This window comes from Artemia sp. Qi Xiang Cuo, chromosome 17 (assembly GCF_049724085.1).
Source record: "Artemia sp. Qi Xiang Cuo chromosome 17, ASM4972408v1, whole genome shotgun sequence".
NCBI lineage: Eukaryota > Metazoa > Arthropoda > Branchiopoda > Anostraca > Artemiidae > Artemia > Artemia sp. Qi Xiang Cuo.
The window spans coordinates 38,962,788-38,986,599 of NC_142810.1; the positions used below are offsets into that span (position 1 = coordinate 38,962,788).

The 23,812-nt window shown below is 35.4% G+C and overlaps 1 protein-coding gene across 1 annotated transcript in view; it reads right to left on the bottom strand.

The window, feature by feature from the left end:
* The window catches only part of LOC148942182 (guanylate cyclase 32E-like), a 183,862-nt gene that overhangs the window by 80,396 nt on the left and 79,654 nt on the right, over positions 1-23,812 (bottom strand). The window contains exons 5-6 of the mRNA XM_089103247.1: positions 18,442-18,550; positions 10,420-10,623 (exon numbers count right to left, since the gene is read on the bottom strand). Of these exons, the coding sequence (XP_088959373.1) occupies positions 10,420-10,623; positions 18,442-18,550 (313 nt within the window). The remainder of the gene's footprint in view (positions 1-10,419; positions 10,624-18,441; positions 18,551-23,812) is intronic.

Genomic DNA, 23,812 nt, shown 5'->3' on the forward strand with positions numbered 1-23,812 from the left:
GGGTAGGTTCATAGATGATGTGATGTGCGTTTGGAAACATGAATTGGACTCTTTAGACCTATTTTGTAAGCATTTAAATAGTTTTGATAATAATATTAAATTTACAGTTGAGTTTGAGGATAATAATAAATTACCTTTTCTGGATATTTTATTAATTAAAAGGGATCTCCATTTACTTTTCTCGATTTACAGAAAACCAACGCACAATGATAGGTGTTTAAATTTTCATTCTTGCCACCCTATGTCGGTGAAACGGGGGGTTGTAATTTCACTAGTGGATAGAGTCTTTAGAATTTGTTCCCAGGAATTTCTGGATTCGGAATTTTTATACTTGAGGGATATTTTGTTCTGTAATAGTTACCCAATTAAGTTCATTGACAAAATAATTGAAAATAGACGGGTTAAACATGATAGTAGGGTTATTGGGGTTTCACAGTCTTTAGATTTAGATGTATCAAAAAGTTTCATTTCATTGCCATATGTACCTGGTTTGGGTGAAAAACTTTCACGGGTTTTACGTAAATTTGGTATTGATACATGTTTCCAATCGTTGAGGCCAATGGGTAGTTTCTTTAATTCTGGTAAGGATTTAACCCGGGGAAATTTAGTAAGTGGGGTGTATAAAATTCTATGTTCTTGTGGAAAGTTCTATATTGTTAGGACTCACCAACAATTTGTTGAAAGGTTTATTGAACACCGAAATTCAATAGAAAAAACCCTACAAATAAGAAAGCCTCCAGAAACTTTTGTTTCAGCTTTAGCAGAGCATATTTGGTTTCAACCAGATCATTTTGTAAAATTTAATGAAGCCTTAGCTATTTCAAATGATAAGGGTTACACTCAATGGGCGAGGGAAGCCATAGAAATTAAAAAACATATATTTGCTAACCTTTCGATAAATAGGGACACAGGTAGTTTAAATATTGACCCAATTTATGATAATCTTCTAAAGAGTGAATCAACAGTCATTGAGGGGGTTAAGATTTTAGATAATCACCTGGGAACTATTTTAACTGTTCGACAGAAATGATTTGATTCAAAAATGGCTATCGAAGGTATTATTTCGCAATAAGGTAATTAAATTAATTTACAATTTTTTTATTTTTCATCAGTTACTCTTGTCCTCACTGAAGTAACTCTATAATAGCTCTATTCTCTACTTGGATCAGTTTGCGCCATTTGTACATTTTTTTTTTTTGGTGAGGGTTTTATTTGTTTTTAGTTTTATATTGTTTTTTTTTATCCTGTTCTTCTTGTGTTTCTTTCGTGCTGAAGACGCCTTGTTTGGATACAGGCGAAATATCCGCGTTGTTTTACATTTGTCTTTTCTTTTCTCTCCACTGGCCGCAGTCTTGTTTGTTTGTTTTTTTAGATTTTTTTCTTTGTTGGTTTTTAAAAACCTTATATGCCTTCAGGATATAACTTAAAACCCTTGCCTTGAGGGTTGTGGGGGAGTGTCCTCCTCAAAAACATATTTTATATCTGGAAATATACTACGCTGAACAAAATGGCTATCTCGAAATTTTGATTGGATGTATTTGGGGGAATTAGGGGCATGGGGGAGGGCTAGTTGACCTCTAATCTCTTTTGGTTATTAAAAAGGGGCACTAGATCTTTTAACTTCAAATCGAATGATCCTTTTTTGAAGTTTATAAGACAACGCCTTCTATAATAACCTTATATGGCCCCAGGTCACAAATTAAAACCCTTGCCCTGAGGGTTGTGGGGGTGTGTCCTCCTAAAAATTATATTTTCTATCTGGAAATCAACTACGCTGAACAAAATGGCTATCTCAAATTTTTGATTGGATGTGTTTGTGGGAATGATGGGCGTGGGGCTATTTGCCCTCCGATCATTTTAGACTATTAAAAAGGGCACTAGAACTCTCGATTTCCAATCGAATGAGCCCCCTTTGAAGTTTCTACGACGACCCCTTCCGTATGAAGTGCCTCTGGGAAAAAATAAATAAAATAAAACATTGGAGCCGTATGGCCTTTATTTGGGCGTGGGGGGGGGCTAGTTGCCCTCCAATCACTTTCGACTATTAAAAACGGCACTAGCTTTTTGAATTTCCAATCGAATGAGCCTATTTTGAAGTTTCTACGACAACGCCTTCTATAAAAACCTTATATGCCCCCAGGTCATAACTCAATACCCTTGCACCGAGGGTTGTGGGGGAATGGCCTCCTCAAAATCATATTTTATATCTGTAAATCATCTATGCTGAACAAAATGATTCTCTTAAAATTTGTATCGGATGTTATGGGAAGACTGATGGGCGTGGGGGGGGGGGGGCAACTTGCACTCCAATCATTTTTGACTATTGAAAAGGGCACTAGCCCTTTAATTTCCAATCGCATGTGCCTGTTTAGTAGTTTCTACGACAAACACATCCAATCAAAATTTTGAGATAACCATTTTGTTCAGCGTAGTTGATTTCCAGATAGAAAATATGTTTTTGAGGAGGATACTCCCCCACAACCCTTAGGGCAAGGGTTTTAAGTTATGCCCTGGGGGCATGTAAGGTTTTTATAGAAGGCGTTGCCGTAGAAACTTCAAAAAAGGCTCATTCGATTGGAAATTCAAAGGGCTAATGCCCTTTTTAATAGTCGAAAATGATTGGAGGGCAACTAGCCCTCCCACGCCCATCATTCCCCCAAACACATAGAATCAAAATTTAAGATAGTCATTTTGTTCAGCCTAGTTGATTTCCAGATAGAAAATATGTTTTGAGGAGGACACTCCCCCTAAACCCTCAGGGCAAGGGGTTTAAGTTATGCCCTGGGGGCAAATAAGGTTTTTTATAGAAGGCGTTGTCGTAAAATTTTTAAAAAAGGCTCTTTCGATTGAAAATTCAAAGAGCTAGTAACAATTTTAATAGTCGAAATGGATTAGAGGATAACTAGCCCCCCCCCCCAAACAACGCAATCCTCCAAACACATCCAAAAAACAGTTTGATACTGTTATTTTATTCGGCGCGACTTATATCAGGGCATAAAACATCTTTTTGTGGAGGAAACTACCCCACAACCCTCAAGGTACTGGTTTTAATTTATGCCCTGGGGGCATATAAGGTTTTTAAAGAAGGGGTTGTCGTAGAAACTTCAAAAAAGGCTCATTTGATTGGGAATCCAAAGGGCTAATGCCCTTTTTAATAGTCGAAAATGATTGGTGGGCAACTAGCCCTCCCACGCCCATCATTCCCCCAAACACATCCAATCCAAACTTTGAGATAACTATTTTGTTCAGCGTAGTTGATTTTCAGATAGAAAATATGTCTTTGAGGAGGAAGCTCCCCCACAACCCTCAAGGCAAGGGTTTTAAGTTATACCCTGGGGGCATATGAGGTTTTTTGTAGAAGGCGGTGTCGTAAAAACTTCAAAAAAGACTCATTTGATTGGAAATTCAAAGGGCTAGTGCTCTTTTTAATAGTCGAAAATGATTTGAGGGCAACTAACCCCCCTCTCACGCCCACTCGTGAGAGTGTCCTCGTTTTCTTCCTTTCTTCACGATTTTTTGTTTTATTATGATTAGCCAGTGTGGTCTCAGAAATTACTCACGCCCACCTTTTCCCCAAACACATCCAATCAAAATTTTGAGACAGACATTTTATTAAACGTAGTTTTAAGCTCTGGTAATTAGGTCTTTGAGGATGGCAACTCCCCCACAGCCCTCAGGGCAAGTGTTGTAAGTTATGCCCCGGGGGCATATAAGGTTTTGTATAGACAACATTGTCGTATAAACTTCAGAGAGGGCTCATTTGATTGGAAATTGAAAATTCTAGTTCACTTTTTAAGCGTAAAGAGTGAAATAGAACCCTCCTAAATCCTATTTTCCCAAATGCATCCAATAAAAATTTTAAGATAGCTATTTTGTTAAAAATAGTTCAAAGATCATATAACAAATATTCCGGTGTTGACACAGCCCACCAGGGCCCGGGGGCAGGCGTTGTAAGTTATGCCCTGGGGGCTTATATGGGTCTTATGGAAGGGATGCTCGTATAAAGTTCAGAGAGGGCTCATTTGATTGGATATATGGGATCATTTGATTGGATATATGGGATCATTTGATTGGATATATGGGGAGAGGCAGCTAGCCTCCCCCCACACTCCATTTATTTTTTTTCCCAGAGGCACTTTATATAGAAGGGGTCGTCGTATAAACTTCAAAGGGGGCTCATTCGATTGGAAATCGAGAGTTCTAGTGTCCTTTTTAAGAGTCAAAAGTGATCAGAGGGCAACTGCCCCCCCCCACGCTAGCCCTTTTTCCCCAAATGCATCTGATAAAAAATTTGAGGTAGCCATTTTGTTAAAAACAGTTCAAAGATCATATAAAAAAACTCCTTTGCGTATGGTCATTTCGTTAAAAATAGTTCAAAGATCAGATAAGAAAAACTCCTGTGTCGACATCCCCCTTCAGGGTCGGGGCAGGTGTTGTAAGTATTGCTCTGGGGGCATATATGGTTCTTATGGAAGGTATGCTTGTATAAACTTCAGAAATGGTTCATTTAAATTGAAATTAAAAGTTGCAGTTCATTTTCTCAGAGTGAAAAATGATCAAATGGCAATTAGCCCCTCCCGCTCTCCACGCCGTTGGGTTTATCGGATGGGTAACGTCATCTGATTAAAGTTGAAGGTGACCATTTTTTAAAAATAGTTCAACAAACAGATATTAAAACTCCAGGGTTGACACAACCCCCCAGGGCCCAGGGATAGGTGTTGTAAGTTATAATCTGGGGATATAGATGGTTCTTATAGAAGTGATGCTCGTATAAACTTCAGTTCATTTGATTGAAAATAAAAAGTTCTAGTTCACTTTTAAAGAGTCAAAAGAGACCGAAGCTTAATCTAGTCCCCCATGCCCTTTTCCCCCAAACCCATCAGATAAAAATTTTGAGATAGCAATTTTGTTAAAAATAGTTCAAACATCAGATAATAAAACCTCCGAGGTTCACACAAACCCATTTTTTCACTTTAATATTGTTACTTTGATATCAGTTTTGTTACTTTGATGAATATTTGATTTATTTTTTTCAAGTTTGATTTTGAAATAAGGAAGTTTTAAAACTTTAAATTTTTTGCAATCAAAAACGAACAAAAATTAATTAAAAAAAACTTCCCGAAAAATAAGTTTTTCAAAGAAAAGTAAAAACAAGTTTAAAATTAAGTTAAGAATGTACAAATACCTTTTAAAATTGAAAAAAAAAACGACCAGAAATTACTATTAAAGAATGAATGAAACCCAAAACGAACAGAAATTAAATAAACAATCATAGCAAAAACAAACAACAAGTAATAATATAAATGAATAAATAGATCTTAAAGCTAGTAATGCTTAGATTGAATATTAATATCAAGCTTAAAACGTAAAAAAATATTTTCCTATTGAAGTATAAATGAAACTTAAAACGAACAGAAATTAAAAAAAAACAATCAATGAAAACAAAAATACAATAGATATAAATGTAAATTAATAAATAAATCTTAATACGAGTTAAACTTAAATTGAATATACAAATGAAGCTTGAATAAAACAAAAATCACTACAAACAAGAGTTTGGGTATGACCTCGTTCTCTCACTGTAAATGTCTAAGACCTACTGCGTTATTAAGACCTGCTGGAAAGTTTGTTTTAACTAATTTTAAGAAAGGGTCATTTCAGAACAGACATTTCTGTATATAACTTATATATTCAGTGAGTTATATATATTTATAAGTAGTTTGCGTGTTTGGGTACCTCCATAGGAGGCACGGACCAAGGGGGGACCTTGTTCCTGAGGTCCATAATAGAATCTGGGACACCCTCGCCCGGGGTCATAAATACAGGCGGAGAAGGAAGAAGGCCCCTCAAATGTACACTCAAAAGGACCCACTGGTTTTTCCACAAGTCCCATGAGTTGCAAACCTTCTCCCAGTAATGGGTTACATTACATGGTGATGCAGAACACCATCGCGGGAGGATCCTCTATAGGACAACTGTGGCAGGGCGTATGGTCCAGATCTATGGACACCGGCCTCTGTAAAGGGTTGCCTCGACCTTTTCGGGGTACCTGCAAGACTGGGGACCTTGCGGTCAACTCTATTACCACTTGAGGAGTGGCGCCCCTGGAGGAAATTATAGCCTAGTAAACGACACAGCATTCGCACGGGATTCTAACTAATGGAAAACTCTGCTGGGCTTAGTATGTTTTGACGGGCGTCTTCGGGCTGAAAAAACCTCTTCCTAGCTAATTTGTCTATTATGGGTTGCCTCCCCGTAGTAGCATAATATTTGTAGGCATGAATATATAATGAGTCGGAGGTAATAGGCTTGAGAATGTCTGTGCAGGATTCCGACTCTTGTTGATAGAAGAGCATCGCCAAGTACTGAAAATCATGTTGTGACCAAGATGGGCCCAGGATTGCACAAAGCCTCCGTCCATGGTGGTTCCCGGGACTTCTTGCTGTCCGGATATAAGCCGGCTTAAGCACTTCGGTATAAATCTAAGAGGATATGAGATCCCCGTCCTGCACTGGTATACAGAATCATTGCTTTTACTGAGGTCACAATAATTTCAATGTAGAGAACATGAAAATTGGAACTTGGAATGTTATGACGTTAAAAAATGACTATCGTATCGACATTTTGACTGACGAATTCAGACGATTCGAACTAGATCTATTAGGGGATTCAGAAACTCATATCCCAGGGGTAGGTAGTATGGAAGAAGGTGATATAGAATTTATTTACTCAGGCAGGAAGGATGGGGTACAAAGACAGGGAGTAAGGCTCATGATGAATAAGGAAGCTGCTAAGTCCTGTTTAGGCTGGGACGGTATTAATAATAGAATACTAATTGCTCATTTTATGACTAGAAAGGTCAGGGTATCAGTTATAGTAGTATACGCCCCTGTAGAACCGACTGACGGAGATACTAGGGACTCAGATGAATTTTACTTACAGTTACAGGAGCAAATAGACAAGGTCCCAGGTAGAAATATGATGTTATTACTGGGAGATTTTAACGCCCAGGTTGTTAGAAATAGGGCTAGATGGTATCCTATCCTAGTTAAATTTGGATTAGGAAAGGAAAACAATAATGGATACAGATTTTTGCAATTTTGTAATTATAACAATCTAGTTACAACCAATACGGTGTTTGGTCATAAAATTGCTCATAAGCTATCATGGTATTCACGTGATGGTAAGACAGCAAACCTTATTGAGTATGCTACTGTGAACCAATAATTCGCAGAATAATTACTGGATACCAGGACATGCAAGAAGACCGTAATTGATATTAAAAGTTAGGATTACCCACTTTTAGATCCAAGGGTTAATTAAAAACGGTAATATGGGAAGGTTATATGCCCCCTAAATCGCTAGAATGCTAATATGCTTAAGGATGAGAATTTAAGAGAAACTTTCCAGGAACAGTTGAATACTAACCTTGAGAGTTTAAAATTTGATAATGTGGAAGATGGTTGGAATAATTTTAGAAAAATAATTTGTGAAGTTGCTGAGGGTGTCTTAGGGAAGAAAGCTAGAACTGCAGCTAAGAATGTTAGTGAAAAAGCTTTATGTTTGATAGAAAGGACAAAGGAGTTGCACAAGAATTGTCTGAGTGATAGATCGTATAAAAGCAAAAGAAATGTAAAGAAAGTGGAGAAAACATTAAAATATGAAGTAAGGAGGTGTGAAGTGGAGGCCATGGATAAAATTGCTAAGGATCTGGAAAATGCAGCCAGACGGCATAATAGTAAAATATTGTACTGACATGTCAGCAAATTGAGAGGGAGTAGTCAATCTGAATTTGGCCCAGTCAAAGATAGGAGTGGGGTTGCAATTAGCGATAAGTAAAAAACTAAGGAGAGATGGGCCGAACATTTTGAGAACTTGCTTAACCGAGAGAGAGTTGCAGAAAAAGATATAAAGGAAAATGAAAAAGTTTGTGATACTTTGGATGTGAAGGAAGATTTGTTTTGTGAGGAGGAATTAGCAACAGTACTAAAAGGATTAAAGAATAATAAGGCTCCAGGTGCTGATAGGATGGTAAATGAGTTTCTAAAATATGGTGGCTCTGAGGTCAGAAATAAGTTATTGAAGATTATGAATATGATTTTTGAAAAAGGGGAAGTACCTAACGATTTTAGGAAAACCTTAGTTAAGCCACTTTATAAGAAAGGTGATAAAAGTGAGTGGGGCAATTATCGAGGGATTAGTCTGGTCTCCGTAGGTAGTAAACTAATTAGTAGTATTATACTTTTTAGACGGAGAGATGCTTCAGACAATGTTTTAAGAGAAAAGTAATGCGGGTTTGTATCATGCATACGATGTGTTGAACAAAATTTATCTCGTAGGTTGATGATTGAAAAGTTTCTGAGTTGTGCAACGCCCTTGTTCCTCAGTTATATAGATTATGAGCAAGCGTTCGATTCTGTTGATAGAAGAGCTTTAGTAAAGGTTTTATCCTTGTATGGTATACCAGACAAATACATTAAAATGATTAGTGCTATGTACGAGAATAACAGTGCTGCGGTTAAGGTAGTAAATGAGTTTATTAGCTGGTTTTGTATTAAATCAGGAGTTAAGCAGGGTGTTGTTCTATCCCCCTTTATATGGATTATTTTGATGGACTTTGTTTTAAGGAGCACAGGAAAGGCAATGGGAGACCACGGAATCAAATGGGGAGGAAAAAGTCTACTGGACTTGGATTATGCTGATGATTCAAGTATCCTAGATGACAGTGTGAGCAAAATGAATCAAATTTTGGAGGTTTTGCGAGTTCAGGGTGCTAGTATTGGTTTAAAAATTAATGTCAAGAAGACTAAATAGCTAAGGCTAGGAATAAGTGAAGATGAAAAGGTGACGTTGGGTAATGGAAAGATTGATCAGGTGGGCAGCTTAGCTTACATTGGTAATATTATTAGTAGTGATAAAGAGAGCAGTTAAGATGTTAAACGTAGAATAGACAAGCCTCAGGGTGTTTTTTCACAGTTAAAAAAAGTCTGAAAGAATAGGAAGATAAGTCTGCAAACTAAGATTAAAATATTAGAAGCTACAGTGATGACAGTGGTCAAATATGGCTCTGAAGCATGGGCGCTCCGGAAATTGGACGAAGATTTGCCAGATGTTTTCCAGAGAAATTGCTTAATGATTGTTCTAGGTACCCGGCTCACTGGCCGTATTTCAAACAATAGGCTATACGAAAAACGTGGCTCAATACCGCTCTCTAGGGCTATAATGAAAGAAAGGTTGAGGTGGTTAGGGCACGTTGTGCGGACGACATATTGCTGAAGATTGTTCTTTTCGGCCAACCATCTAGGGCTAAACGGAAAGCAGGTCGTCCCTGTCTGGGGTGGGAGGACGTCATAAAGAAAGATTTAAAGGAAATGGGAACTTCGTGGGCGGGTGTAAAAAGGGAGGCCTTGAATAGATTGGGGTGGAGGAGGATCGTGCGTAGCTGTATTGGCCTCAGGCGGCTTGGTGCTGCGGTGAGTTGTTAGTAGTAGTAGTAGTAATCTTTCAAAATCTTAATATCTAAAAACGATAAATAAAAGTTCAAATAGGGATAAAATCCTTTTAATAGACAGTGTTTCACAAACAGTGACAGAAATTAAAAAAAAATACCAGATATTTCGGTCACATATGCAGTGACCGTCATCAGTAGTAAAACTGGTATTTTTTGTGAATTTCTATCACTGTTTGTGAAACACTGTCAGTTAAAAGGATTTTATCCCCTATTTAAACTTTTATCTATCGTCATGGAAAGGCAGTTTGGTCTCCGAAATTATCTAATATCTAAAACTAATGTGTTTTAGAAGCTAATCTTTTTGCACGTTTTAGCATTTCCCCAGGAATTTTCTCCAGATAGATCTGCCATAAATTCAAAATATGAAGAAAATATTTAGTCTCCAACTAAAAAAAAAAGTCTGCGGAATGACAACTAAAACTGCATATAGGAAGGATAGGGAAGAAACCACTTCTCGATAGTTGTCTGGTGGGCCCCATCCTCCTTAGTTTTTGAAAAAAATAGTGCCTTAAAATGCCTTTTATGTACTTAACCCTTTCCATAAAAGATCCCTTTGACATCCCCCCCCCCACTGTGTAAAGGTCACACCTGTGTTAATCTCCAGTTGGTTAAGATGACGTAGCCTTAGGGAGCTTAAGAATCAATATGTATTTCTATAAACTCGTTTCAAATCCACTTTTATAAACGTATCGTTGTAACCTTTTCTTTTAAATGTTGTTATCACCGTTTTTCTTTTCTTTCTCATTTTATTACTTATGAAGGATTTGACAAATATTCCGAAATAGACTTCTGAATCTTAAAAGGGAGCATTAAACATAACCTATTTCAACCACACTTCAAATTCGAACAAGAGCTACTAGGGGAATATTTTTATTGGCATATAAGAGCTGCATAAACAGAAGACTTACCACCTGTAATTCTTTTCTCATAGTACGTGTCAAATCCGTGGATTTCCTAGGAATCTTCTTAATGGCAACGATAATCCCTCTAAATATTCCTATGTGAGTGTATACTTTCTTAAATCCAAGCTCAGGCAAATCCGTTTCACCCCAGGGAGACTGAATACCACAGCCTCGAAATGTTTCCATAAAGGAAGAAAAGTCAGTTGAGTCCTAGAAAAACAAAGACGGTCAATATAATCTCTTTTTAATTACATTTGCTGACGTTTGTTTGAGACGATATCCTAAAAATCAAAAAATAATCCAATCATATTTATAGTAGCAGCTAAAGAGATGGCTTGCAAAACGGCCGCTTCGTGCACTTCTTGAGTGTAAACCACTTCATGAGGTCAAGGGGTCCAATACAACTCGGGCTGACAGCCTTTATTAATGATTATTAATGGCTGACATTAATGATTATTAATGGGTGACAGCTTTACGCGTAACATTAGAAAAAATATCAAGATAAAACAGGGCCCAAGTGACCTTGGAGCACGTTCATTAAAAAAGTTATTAAATTATAGCATATTATTTAATAAAATCATTACTCTCGCAGTTTGCTAGACCATTATTTGCTATATTTTTTCGGGAAAATTGGTATCTTGGGATATTCTTGCACAAAAAACGGTGTAGATAGGTTAGAAGTTGGAGAAAAATCTTTAAGAGCCTTAATTTTGGTTTTTGCAAATGACGTCATGTACTATGTTGTTACATTATATAAGCATTTCTTATGACATCATATATGACATCATATAAGTATTTTCTTATATGATATAATACATAGCATAAGTAAGATTATTGAGTTTCCAACGCAACAGTTATTTATACAATATAATGTCTGTTGAAAGGCCCAAAAAACGAAAATCTGAAGGTGTAGTTACTACAAATGATGATCTTTGGAACCAAAACCTTAACTATCAAACGTGATAAGATGTGAAATTTGACAATCTGGACCATCACTTGCGGACATCACCAATACGGACAGCAAAAGCAAAGGCCATTGCTAAATTGTCTGAAGCACTCAAAACCCAAAAACTTGTCAAAAATGAAACTGAAGAGCAAAGACACAGGCGGTTAGTAGATATGTGAAAACGACAATTAGAGTGTGTTAAAAATGAAAATGAAGAGCCAAGACACACACAGTTAGAAGACGTACGACACCGAACAAGTGAGGGAGTCAAAAATGAAAATGAAGAGCAGCGAGTCAATGGAAATAAACCTGGACAGCGAGAATCAAAACGTGACAAAATTGAAAATGATACCGATGATGATTGGGTTTGGTATTTTAACATGGATAAGGTCACCAATGCCTACCATACCTTTGTTAAAAAAAAACAAAGGTTCGGCGATGCGTATTTCCTAATGACGAAAGATAAGCCAAGGTGTAACGAACAAAAGATATTAAAAATGACAGCGATGATTATTGGGTTTTGGATATTGACATGAATAAGGTCACCAATAGCTACCATACTTTTGAAAATCAAAAATATGGACTGGAAAAAGCGTTGGAAGAAAAAGAAGTTTTTGTCCCACCACCTGAACAATTAAAAGAAAAAAAAGGTTGGGGATATGTCTTTCATAATGACAAAAAACAAGCCAAGGCAAAAGATGAAGTTCTTGTCCCACCAACTGAACAACTAAAAGAAACAAAGTTGGTTGTCAATGCCTTCCATACCTTGTAAGGTCATCAATACCTACCATACCTTTGAAAATCAAATATATGGACTTGATAAATCGTTGGAAGAAAAAGAAGTTTTTGTCCCACCACCTGACAAATTAAAAGAAACAAAGGTTTAGCGATATGTCTTTCATAATGACAAAGGACAAGCCGAGGCACAAGTGAAAGGTCCAATAAAAAAAAATATAATTTTACAAAGGCACTACTTCTAATTTAAGGTCCATTTGGATGTCTTGACATCAAGAAAAGGCTCAAATTGTCGGCGTTTAGAAGACAAGCGACAGTGACAATCTATATATAAAAAACTGCCGCGTGCCCCACACCTTTGTTAAAAAAACAAAGGTTCGGCGATACGTATTTCATAATGACGAAAGATAAGCCAAGGTGTAACAAACCAAAGAAATTAAAAATAATAGCGATGATTATTGGGTTTTGGATTTTGACATGGATAAAATCCCCAATAGCTACCATACTTTTGAAAATAAAAAAATATGGACTGGATAAATCGTTGGAAGAAAAAGAAGTTTTTGTCCCACCACCTGAACAATTAAAAGAAACAAAAGGTTATGCGATACGTCTTTCATAATGACAAAGGGCAAGCCAAGGCAAAAGAAGAAGTTTTCGTCCCACCACCTGTATTAAAAGAAACAGGTGGTCTTCAATGCCTTCCATACCTTTGAAAATCAAAACCTGGACTAGATAAATCGTTGGAAGAAAGAGCAGTTTTTGTCCCAACATTTGAACAATTGAGAGAAACAAATGTTCGGCGATATTTCTTTCATAATGACAAAAGACAAGCCGAGGCAAAAGTTATATATATATATATATATATATATATATATATATATATATATATATATATATATATATATATATATATATATATATATATATATATATATATATATATATATATATATATATATATAACTTTTGCCAAACTCATAAGTGTTTCTGTATATATGTATATATTGGCAAACTCATCCTAAAAGCTCATTTATATGCTTCCCAAAATATATTTTTTCTAACACTGCGCTATGGCCTTTAGCAATATATTACAAAACCCCTCCTATCCCAATCACGGTTTTCCAAGTTTTCCAAAACTAGTTTAATTGAGTGCCAATAGATCACGAGAAATAGGGACTGGTTGAAAAACTCCTTTTGGTAATTTACGGTGGTAAAGACTAATGGGGATACTTCCTTCTAGAATGTATTTCACACAAAAACTTTCCTTTTTTGGGGAGAGAGAGAGAGCGGGGGGGGGGGTCTTTCAGAAGGAGCCAATTTCGAAGGAAACATAAATTAAACATACACACACAAAATATTTTCATGAAAGTAACGGATAACTTACGATCCATAATTGAAATAGGTCGCAAGATGGTTCACGAAATTTAATCAAAACTGTATATGTATATATATATATATATATATATATATATATATATATATATATATATATATATATATATATATATATATATATATATATATATATATATATATATATATATATATATATATATATATATATATATATATATATATATATATATATATATATATATATATATATATATATATATATATATATATATATATATATATATATATATATATATATATATATATATATATATATATATATATACACACTGTGTGTGTATTACATAATATGTAATGACATTACATAATATATGTAATGTCACATATATATTATATATATATATATATATATATATATATATATATATATATATATATATATATATATATATATATATATATATATATATATATATATATATATATATTGGCCTGACATTACATAAAGAAAGAAAAATGAGCAAAAATGGGGTTTTTGTAGGACAAATGAAAATACTGAAAAAACAAAGCGAATATTTCGAGAGGACAAACGCCTCTCTTCTTCAGCGCGAAACGAAATAATATATCCAAGGAAAGTGCCGAAGAAAAAAAAACAACAAAAAACAGACGCGGAAAGTCAATGTTAAAAGAACCAAAAAACCAAAGAAAAAACCAAAAACTTAAAAGATGAATAAAATTCAATAAAAGCCAAAAATAATTAAAACCAAATACCTAACAACCATAAAAGCGAGTTATTCGCCAATATCCGCGATTTGCACAAAATCCAAAAAAATATGAACTGCCATCGACGGATACTAGCAAACAACTGACAAAGAAGAGGAAGCAATTCATTCACTCAAAAAACAAAACAACCAGCAATTAAATAAGTTGGAGAACTATGTCATTTGATTTCGGATTTTAATTAATGCATTTCTTGCAGACACCCTTTGAGACCTAAGGGGTTGTTCACGTGTTTGATTAGATGACTGGGAAAGTGGTTCAAGGTTTATTTCAGAGATTACAAAAGTATCCGCTTCTATTTTGAGAAAACCGAAATATGAGTTGTTTATTTTTAAATCACCGGAACCTCTGTTTAAAGCTAGACCTAAATGTTGGTATTTATAAATTTCAACAGCTTCTCTGTAGTGCTGGACAATACCATTGTCATGCGAAATAAGGCTAGCTTGATTAAACAAAATAGTATGGTCTGGGTTTTCAAAAATGTGCTCTTCAAGGACAGAGTCAAAATTTTCTGTTTTTTTCTGCTTTTTATAAGAGTATTATTAATTGAACTAGAGTGCTGAGTTAATCTATCCGTTAGTCGTTGATCAGTTCTTTCGATATACCAAAGACCACACGAACAAGGAATTCTGTAGACACCGGAGTTTTCACCTATCAGGATTGGGTCTTTACCTTGATAAATTTGGGACCTGATAGTTTTTCTGGGTCTATAATAAGCGTAAATGTTATTTTTCCTTTGATTTTTTGAAATGCGGTCTGAAACACATTGAACGTATGGGAGACCAAGATAAACTGAATTTTCCCTTTGATTTGTGTTTTCTGTGGAAATATCTGATAATCTTTTAATGCGTTTTGCAATTATAGAATATATTAAACTAATTGGATAACCATTCCCAAATAAAATATCTCTAAGGTGGTTCAGCTCTAAATCTATGAAACGTGTTGAGCAAACTTTCAATACTCTGTCAACTAGAGAAGTGACAACTCCTCTTTTCAAAACAGGAGAATGATTAGAGGAATAACTTAAGTAACGGTCACTATGTGTGGGTTTTCTATAGACACCAAAATCGAAACATGTATCATTTCGGTGCACCAGAACATCTAAGAAAGGAAGACGCCTCTCTACCTCTGATTCCTGAATTAATTTGAGTTTTGGATCCAAGGAGTTGAGGAAGTGAAGAAAAAACCTAAAAGAATCGTCACTTTGCTCCACAGGATTAGAAATATCATCTTTAAAACGAATCAAAAAATCAGGTTTACAAAAAATTTGTAAAATAGCCCTTTTTTCAAGGTTTTCCATGAAGATATCAGCCTGTATTGGAGAAAGGGGGGAACCCATGGAGAGCCCATATTTCTGTCTATAAAAAATGCCTCGATAATGGAAGTAAAAAGAAATTCTGTTACAAAGGGCTGTAAGCGAAAGAAGTGTCTGATTCAAAAGAGTAGATTTTTCTGATATAGATGGGTTAGAATTAAGTTTTTGCTCCAAAATCAGTTCGGCCTTTTGAGGATCACAATTGGTATACATTGAATCTGCATCAAAACTGCCAATTCTTGTATTTGTTTCAACCGAAACTTGCTTTACCTTGGAAACAAAATCAGCGGAATTTTTAATATATGATTTTTGAGCCTGAATTAGTGGGCGAAATATAACTGATAAGAATTTCCCTATTTTTGCTGTAGGAGAATTAAAAGAAGAAACGGGTCGAAGTGGATTACCGGGCTTATGAACTTTAAGAAGACCATAAAAGCGAGGCCATAAAATATCTCAATTTTGTGTGTTATAAGTTTGGTAAGGGATGGACCAGTAAGGCTTATATGAGTCACTCTAGTGATTTCTCACCGAAGTGATACGCCACTACTTTTAGTTTCCTGCTGATTTCTAGCAAATCAAACTTTTAATATTTTAGCGAGCATTTAAATAAAACCAAGTCTTTTCGCAAAGCTTACTGACACTAAGAAATTTCTGTTTCGATAGTTGGGAAACAACCCCTAGATTTGACCAACCAGTGAACACATGTGGAAGAATGGAAGAATAATTCAGAAATATGAGAAAGGAAAAAAAAAAAAAAAAAAAAAACTTCATGGATTTATGCTACATTAATTTGGTGTGTTTTCTCCCCAGGCACGAGCAAAAACAGTAGTTCTAGGAAAGGCTTTTACCATTTATTTACAACGTTTGTGCATTTTCCTCATTTTAAAAAATCCCATTCATACGCTTGAAACGAGTCTTAACTTAAAGCAACAATAAATTTCACTGGACGAAGGAACAAATTTCTTCCAACATTTTACTCCAATTTCCAAAAAGAGCAGAATGGAAATTAGTTCTTTGGATTATTTGGGAAGTTAGTTTTATTTATTACTGTGCTATAAGGAGAAACATTATTTAGAAAGTCAAAATGGACTACATACATTTTCAGGGTCGTATTTGTTTGCAGAATTAATTGGCGAAAGCTTTTTGTTAATGTCCTTCATTTAAATAAGTTCAAAAGAATAAATTTATGTTTTTAACTCATAGAATATACATATTAGATAAACATATTAAATCATAGATTATTCCAATTCTTTGGACTCCAGTCTATTCTCTGGACTCAAGAAAAACGATGGCAAAAATGTTTTCACCTCATAGTGAGGTTCATTACTTGTAATGTTCACAATGTCCAGACAATTTTTATAGTTTCACTATGAAACATGAATTTTGGTATTAGTTCCTTGATCGGGCAGATGGGATGGTAATATAGGCTGCCGAATTTATTTGAGCATCTTAACCTCCATTCCAAAAGTCTGAGTAAGCTCGATAAAAGCTTGAGACTCACACCAATGACAATCAAACTTCTTCATCCTGAGAAACTCGTCTGCTCCCTGCAATGACCAAATTAACGAAAATGCACAGGGAAACAAGATTATTTTTTTAATTTTTTTAATGACCATATAAGAAACTTTTATCAAATTTTAACGGTACTCTAAACTGCCCCCCCCCCCCCAATTGACACCCTTGAAAATATTTATTCACTCCAAAAGTAATTAAATTCTATTGAGAAACTAGCGATGATTTGTATTTTTAATATGAAGAATGACAAGGAATGGCTGTGTGAGTGGGTATTCGGCAGACAAAGGTCAAATAAGCTATTTGCCAACAAAGAAAAGAAGCATCGAACTGGCTTAAAGTGGAATTACAATAGCTCTTTAGTATTTATTCTAGAATACTATAGTTTTCAAATATAGCATGATAGTGTTTTAAGGTTTCTAGCCACCAAATATCACCACCGATCTAAAGGGATGGTTCCCAGTAGTCTTCTACTAGCTCGATCCAAAAAAGAGTACGGTATGATCGACGACTACCAATGTACTTTTTGTGGTTTAGTTTTGGACAGATGAGCCGTGATGATATCAGCTTATCTTGCGAGATTAGCGACTAGAAAGGGAGAGAGAAAGAGAGAGAGAGGGAGATTGAGAGAAAAAGAAGGGGAAGGGAGAGTAATAGAGCGAGGGAGACAGAGAGAGAAGAAGGAAGAGGGATTGAGTGAGAGAGATGGGATTAGGAGAGAGGGACACAGAGAAAGAGAGAGAGAGAGAGAGAGAGATTGAAGTAAAGATGAGAGATAGATGAAAAATAACAAACAAAAAAATAAAATGGACTGTATCTCCAGCGCTTAGGATATGATTAGACAACAAAATGCATAATTTTAATTGGTATTAAAAGCAGAAACCCAGTTAAGCACAAAAGCTCTTATCGGTGACTCTGATATGAATGACACCAATTTGATATAGAGAGTTAGGGTTGATACTGCTAGTTTACTGCTGAAGGGTTCGAAGTCAGGGTAACTAGAAAGAAGGCTGATTTGATCTAAAGCTCAAAGTACGCGTATGGTCAACGCAACCAGTGTTGGAGTTGACCTCCAAGAGGTGTTTGGGATATAAAAAATATAAATCATAATGACCCTGGGAATAGAATGTTTTAAAAAGTTGGAACAACCCTCAAACTTCCCGCTCAGGGTCCTGAAACCACTCTGATCTACGTAGATGTATTATAGCAACTGAATTTGAACTATACGATATTTGGAAAAAATTATATCCTGAAGGTTCATACCCACAAATTAATCGTAAGCTTTAAAAAGTCCGTCTCGGAGCCTCTCTCGCAAAAATATATAAATTTTAAAAAAAGTCATCTTGCATTCTACTATTATGTAATACTCAGAAGAAATACTTACGGAGCTATAGTTTGAGAAGCATTGCTCAGCATCTGTCATGATAGGGATTACCTCCTTTATTTCAATCTTCCATAGTAAACACATCAATTTGCGCTCATAATGGTAATGCCTTAAAGAAGAATAAATATTCAGTATTTAAGAATCGATTTCGTAATGCTCATCTTCCCTGGTTTTTCAGTTGGAGGTTTATATTTTAAAATATTAAAAAATAAGTAAAGCCTTTCATCTCGCTCCTCACAATTCTAAACTAATTCAATCCATCGTTTTGGGGAGGAGGAAGGGGACGTTATTTTAAAAATTTGGAATCAAAAATAGCAGTTTTCGTAATGAAAAGCGTCGGTTCGAGAGGGAGAGTAAAAACTCACTCATTACTTTTTGTTTCAAAAAGACAATTTTAACACCCCATAAAAAGAAACCAGGGATTGTCATTTAGAATGAGAAACAATTAAGAGAAGAAATTTATCTTCTACTCATCGAACCCAAAATGACACCCAGCCCTTTTTTCGAACAATTCCAATTAATAGTATCACGACTTTTCTTACAGTAATATGGAAAGACATTTTTTGGGTGTCTACGTCGTTTCCAAAGAAAGAATGATAGAAATGGAAAAGAGGACAACCTACTTAGTCATTAGTTTAATGAGCCATGAGACATAAGACAGTCACTGACAGTTTCCATTACATACATTATGCAGGTGGTAGACTGGTTTGATGCCACTGGAACTGCCACTAGGAATCCGGAACTAGTCCTTGATTAATATGTAAATGCGATATTTTATTGATATTTGTTGTAAATTAAATATTATGACTAATAGATAACACTTGTTCAATGATGCAACGCAATTATTATATAATTTTAGGATTCTCTCCAACGTATATCGAAGGGAAATATTGATGATCATTCCTAAACATAGAGCGCACCATAATTGTTCATATGCTCTTAATTAGACCATACAAGCCGTAAGGTTTTTAGACGATTGTTGTTGTTTTTTGTAATATTTTTTGTTTTCAATCAATTTTTTTTTTCTCTCTCTCTCTCTCTCTCTCCCTTTCTCCCTCTAATTGATAACATGATGTCCAGAGGTTTTCTTTTAGAACAAAGGAAAATCTTAAACCTTTCAAATATTGGTATAGTCCTTCCATTTTCTAATTTTTGTTATTTAATTCGTAAATTCTTTCAACTTAGCCATCCAGATCAGCAAAGGTTATGTGAGTGAGTTCTCCTTTATTTAACAATAAAAATCATAAACAAAAAACTACATCAACAATTGGAGAAAATGGTATAAAAAACAAAGGTAAAACTCTATTACACTTAGAATATGTAGATGGCTTGAGTGAACTAAATACAAATTGAAGATATCGAAAAATCAGGGCGCAAGAATAGATTTGAAAATTAATTTTAAGATGACTAAGTCACTTGAACTAAGAACACACAAGAAATAACTGAGGACGAATAGGCTAGGTAAGGAAAAGAGAAAATTTATCAAGTGGATACCTTCACTTATCTCAGTAGTATCTTTCAGAGTTGGGATGTTGTTTTTTTTATTTAGTGCTAGGTTAAGGAAGCTTGGAAAATTTTGTGGGTATATTTTTATATTTTTGGGTATTGTTTTGTGTATAGATATTCCACAAATGCATCACTACATAGGGGTATGCCATATGGTTTTATGGCATGGCGCGCTCATTTTGCCTGGGTAATGAAATTTAAGTGCCGAAACCTATATAGGCAATCAGTTTTCATCTGAGGAGCCCTGATATGTGGTGATTACCTGGGGAATATTAAAATTTGGTAGACTTAAGGTGCTATGGCTTGGTTTTGGGACAATGACTTATACTTATTAATGCTGATTTTGCTCTATGTTGGACTTGATTTTCGGATTATGGGGTTGGATATACTGTTTTGTCCTAGATGATTGGATGGATAAGTAAAATCTAGATTTATTTCAGATGCTCATTTATCTCAGTTACTAAATTAGGAAGACAGTTTTTTTTACCAAGTAATTACCTGTAATACATCATAGGCAGCGTGATAGTGTTGTCTAAGTAGAGAGCGATATGGCTTCAATATTTTTTTCCTTCACCCAGGCCAAATCGTATGGAAAAAAGGGTCATAGAAACTCCGGAAGGGGTCATTTGATTAGAAACTGAAAGTTCTAGTGCCCCTGTTGAGAGTCAAATTGTGATTGGAAGGCAATAAGCCCACAGCCTACGAATCTTTTGCTACCTCACCTTTACATCCCGAAGACATCAAATCAAAATTTTGAGATATCTATTTTACTCACAATAGTCGAAAGTTTCAATAAGTATTCCTCCAGGAATGATGTGACTCCCCCAGCCCCTGGGCAAAGGCCGTAAATTGTGCAAGTTGCCTATTGCTTACATACATGTGTCATTATTGGGAGGAGAAGTGGACATGTTTTATTTTGAGTATCTGGAAAGGACAACGATATCAAGTTGAAACTTTCAGGGAATGTTGAGGGGGGGTGTTGAACTGAACCAGAAGAAACTTTTTGCATCCAGGTTGTCAAAAGTACGTATAAACAACTTCTGAGCACCCTCACCGGGGGGCCAGAAATACAGAAGGAAGAGTGAGAAAGCCCCTCGAATGAACTGTAGTCGTTAGACAGTCAGGTTCGAGCTGTAAGGAACAAAGTACCTAATACTAAAGAGGACTACGGAAAACAGATTCAGGTTTAAAACACGGAAAACCGGTCAAATTATATTTCTAGTGATATTCATCTATTGAAATCTTGCGTTTATGCAGTTGTTTCCCCATTTGTTGACATGTCCTGCGAATGTAAAACTTCCCACAGCAACAAGGGCTTTTGTAAACTGTACACGAGTACCCAGTATAGGGTCAGTTATATTCTTTCCAGAATTGAAAAAACGTTCAGCCTCTAGTTCATTTTAGTTCATTGTTCTGTCACTGAGAGTACAACTAGTAACTTTCTAAGAAGTGGAAGCTAATAAATTACTAAGGTGGATATAAGTCAAATTTATTTGGAAACAGTTTAATTCTAGGACCAAGTTTATGATCAATCTGGATACTGGATCCTATGAACAGTAAGCAAATACAGTTATTACAATTCTTGTCAGATAAATTGCACTGCAGAACATTTAATGTTTCACGAGTTCTCAGAGGTGCTGAATATTACAAGATTTTGAGTCATCTCTGGTCTCTTCATACGTAGGGAGCTGTTGTTTGTTTGAAAAAGTTAATGAACTGGAGTTACGAAATGATAATCTATTCAAAATTATTCAGTGAATACAGTGGGCAGTAAAAAAAAATAAAGTAAAATTGTAAATATGGAAATCTAAAAAAAAAAAAAAAAAAAAAACTCAATTGAATGTATTGAAAGTTCGTGAATTATTTGCAGAAAATTTTGATAACCCTCCTTAATTGTGTGATACCACTATTTAACGAAATTGAGCTGCCCAATCTTTTTTGGTTTTTATTCCCCACTTCCACATCAGACCCAGCATCTATTGGTGTCATATAAGTCCTTCTACTCTGATGCTGCATAATTTGTAGTTGACTCCAGTGGCCACGTTCGTGCCTACCCTGTAAGTAACAAACCACAGTATAGTGGCCAGTATATGGCCAGTAGAGAGAAAAGAGGACTAGTGCCTCGTCGCAAAACACGCTCAGACAGTGAGATTAAGTTCTCTGAAGAGAGTATAGAGGAGCAGATTATTGTAATCACAAACCACCTGAATGCACTAAAAGGACAGTCTGATCTTTGGCTCGCACGTATTGATAAAGACAAGGAACTGAGAATTAGTGACGAGGTTTCGAAAGTTATCTCTTTGCAGTCTCACCCTGACACTCTAAGTGACCAAGTCATTGAAGGCATTAATAATTATATCTATAACAGCCTGTCTCTGGATTTGGAAAAAAAATGGTTAACACTGAGTTAGCTGAAATGGAAAGCCAGCTCAAAAGTCTTAAGCAGCTAGTGCTTAACGTAAAATCGACGAGTAAAGAAGTTCAGACTACTATGGCGAACCTTGAGGACAAATCAATTTGTCAGAACGACACTGTTGAACAGAGCTCTCTAAATAATCAGATTATGTTGTTTCGACTTGACGAGGACGCTTCGATCCCGGAAAATATAGAAAATAAATTTTTTGAGTTTCGTAGCTCGGAATTTTCAGGAATCGCACTAATTGCTCATGACATTTTCTTAGCCCGCAGGATTGGTCGGTAAACTAACATTACCGTTCGTCCAATCGTCGTTACTTCCTCCAACCTGAAGCTTCAATCAACCATTTTGAAAAACAGAAAGAACTTGAAGGGTATGCGAATTTCAGTGAATGAATCCTTGACTAAAAATAGACTCACTCTTCTTTCCTATGCTAAGAGTAAGCTAGGCTTAAGAAATGCTTGGACAGTAGACGACAACATATTTATCAAAACTGATTATACCAGTCCCCGTAAGATAGCGACTACAGGTGATATTGATGGTGCTGGAGCATCTGTTCCTGCCAGTCTCAACGCTAATCATGCTTAGTGTAGTTCTCAGTGCTTTATTTTTCATTCTTTTTGTTGCTTGCTCGTCATTTGTCTGTCCGTATTTTATTTTGTTCACGCAGCTACGTTGTATTATTAGTGTATTTCTGGCTATTTTTCTGCCCACTACTTTAATCGGTCAGTTTTGGCCCTATCTTTTGAATGCTTTCTGTGTGCTCTTTCCATGTTTGCTATATGTTCCTTATATGTTACTCATACGTATAATCTTGCTTTTACTTTATTGTCTCTTTCTTTTCAGCGTTTTCCACAAAATTTCACTATTTTCCCTTCTACCTGCCTCCCAACCAATTTTCTTTTTTTTTATATTCTGTTTGTTTTCTTTTTCTGTATACAACGGACTAACTATAGGCTACTAAATTCTGTCTCTTTCTTTTTATCTTTTCAGTTTCTATTTTTTTCTTCCAAACTTCTTGGCTACCTCACTGTGTTTTACATTGCTAATGATTTTTTGTTTTTCTTTCATAGGATGATTCTACTTTTTGATCATTGCGCAAATAATTTTTCTAATAATTACCTGCTTATTCTTTCTTTTTCTGCGCATTCCTCTTTAACTATGTCCAGATTTTTATTACATCCACTATTTATAAATGGCAGATGTTCATGATGATCACACTAGTTTTGATAAATCCATTCTTATTCAATTTAAATTGTTTGAGATGATTCCTCTAAAGGTTTTAAATTTAGTTGATGATTCATCTGGGACCCCCTCTAATATATCTTCTTTGACTAGCAATTCTACTGCTAATTGTGTCTATAGATATGACATGACCAAAAATGTAAATTCTGGTATTAATTTCTCAGTTCTTCATTTAAACATTCAAGGACTCTGTTCTCATTTAAA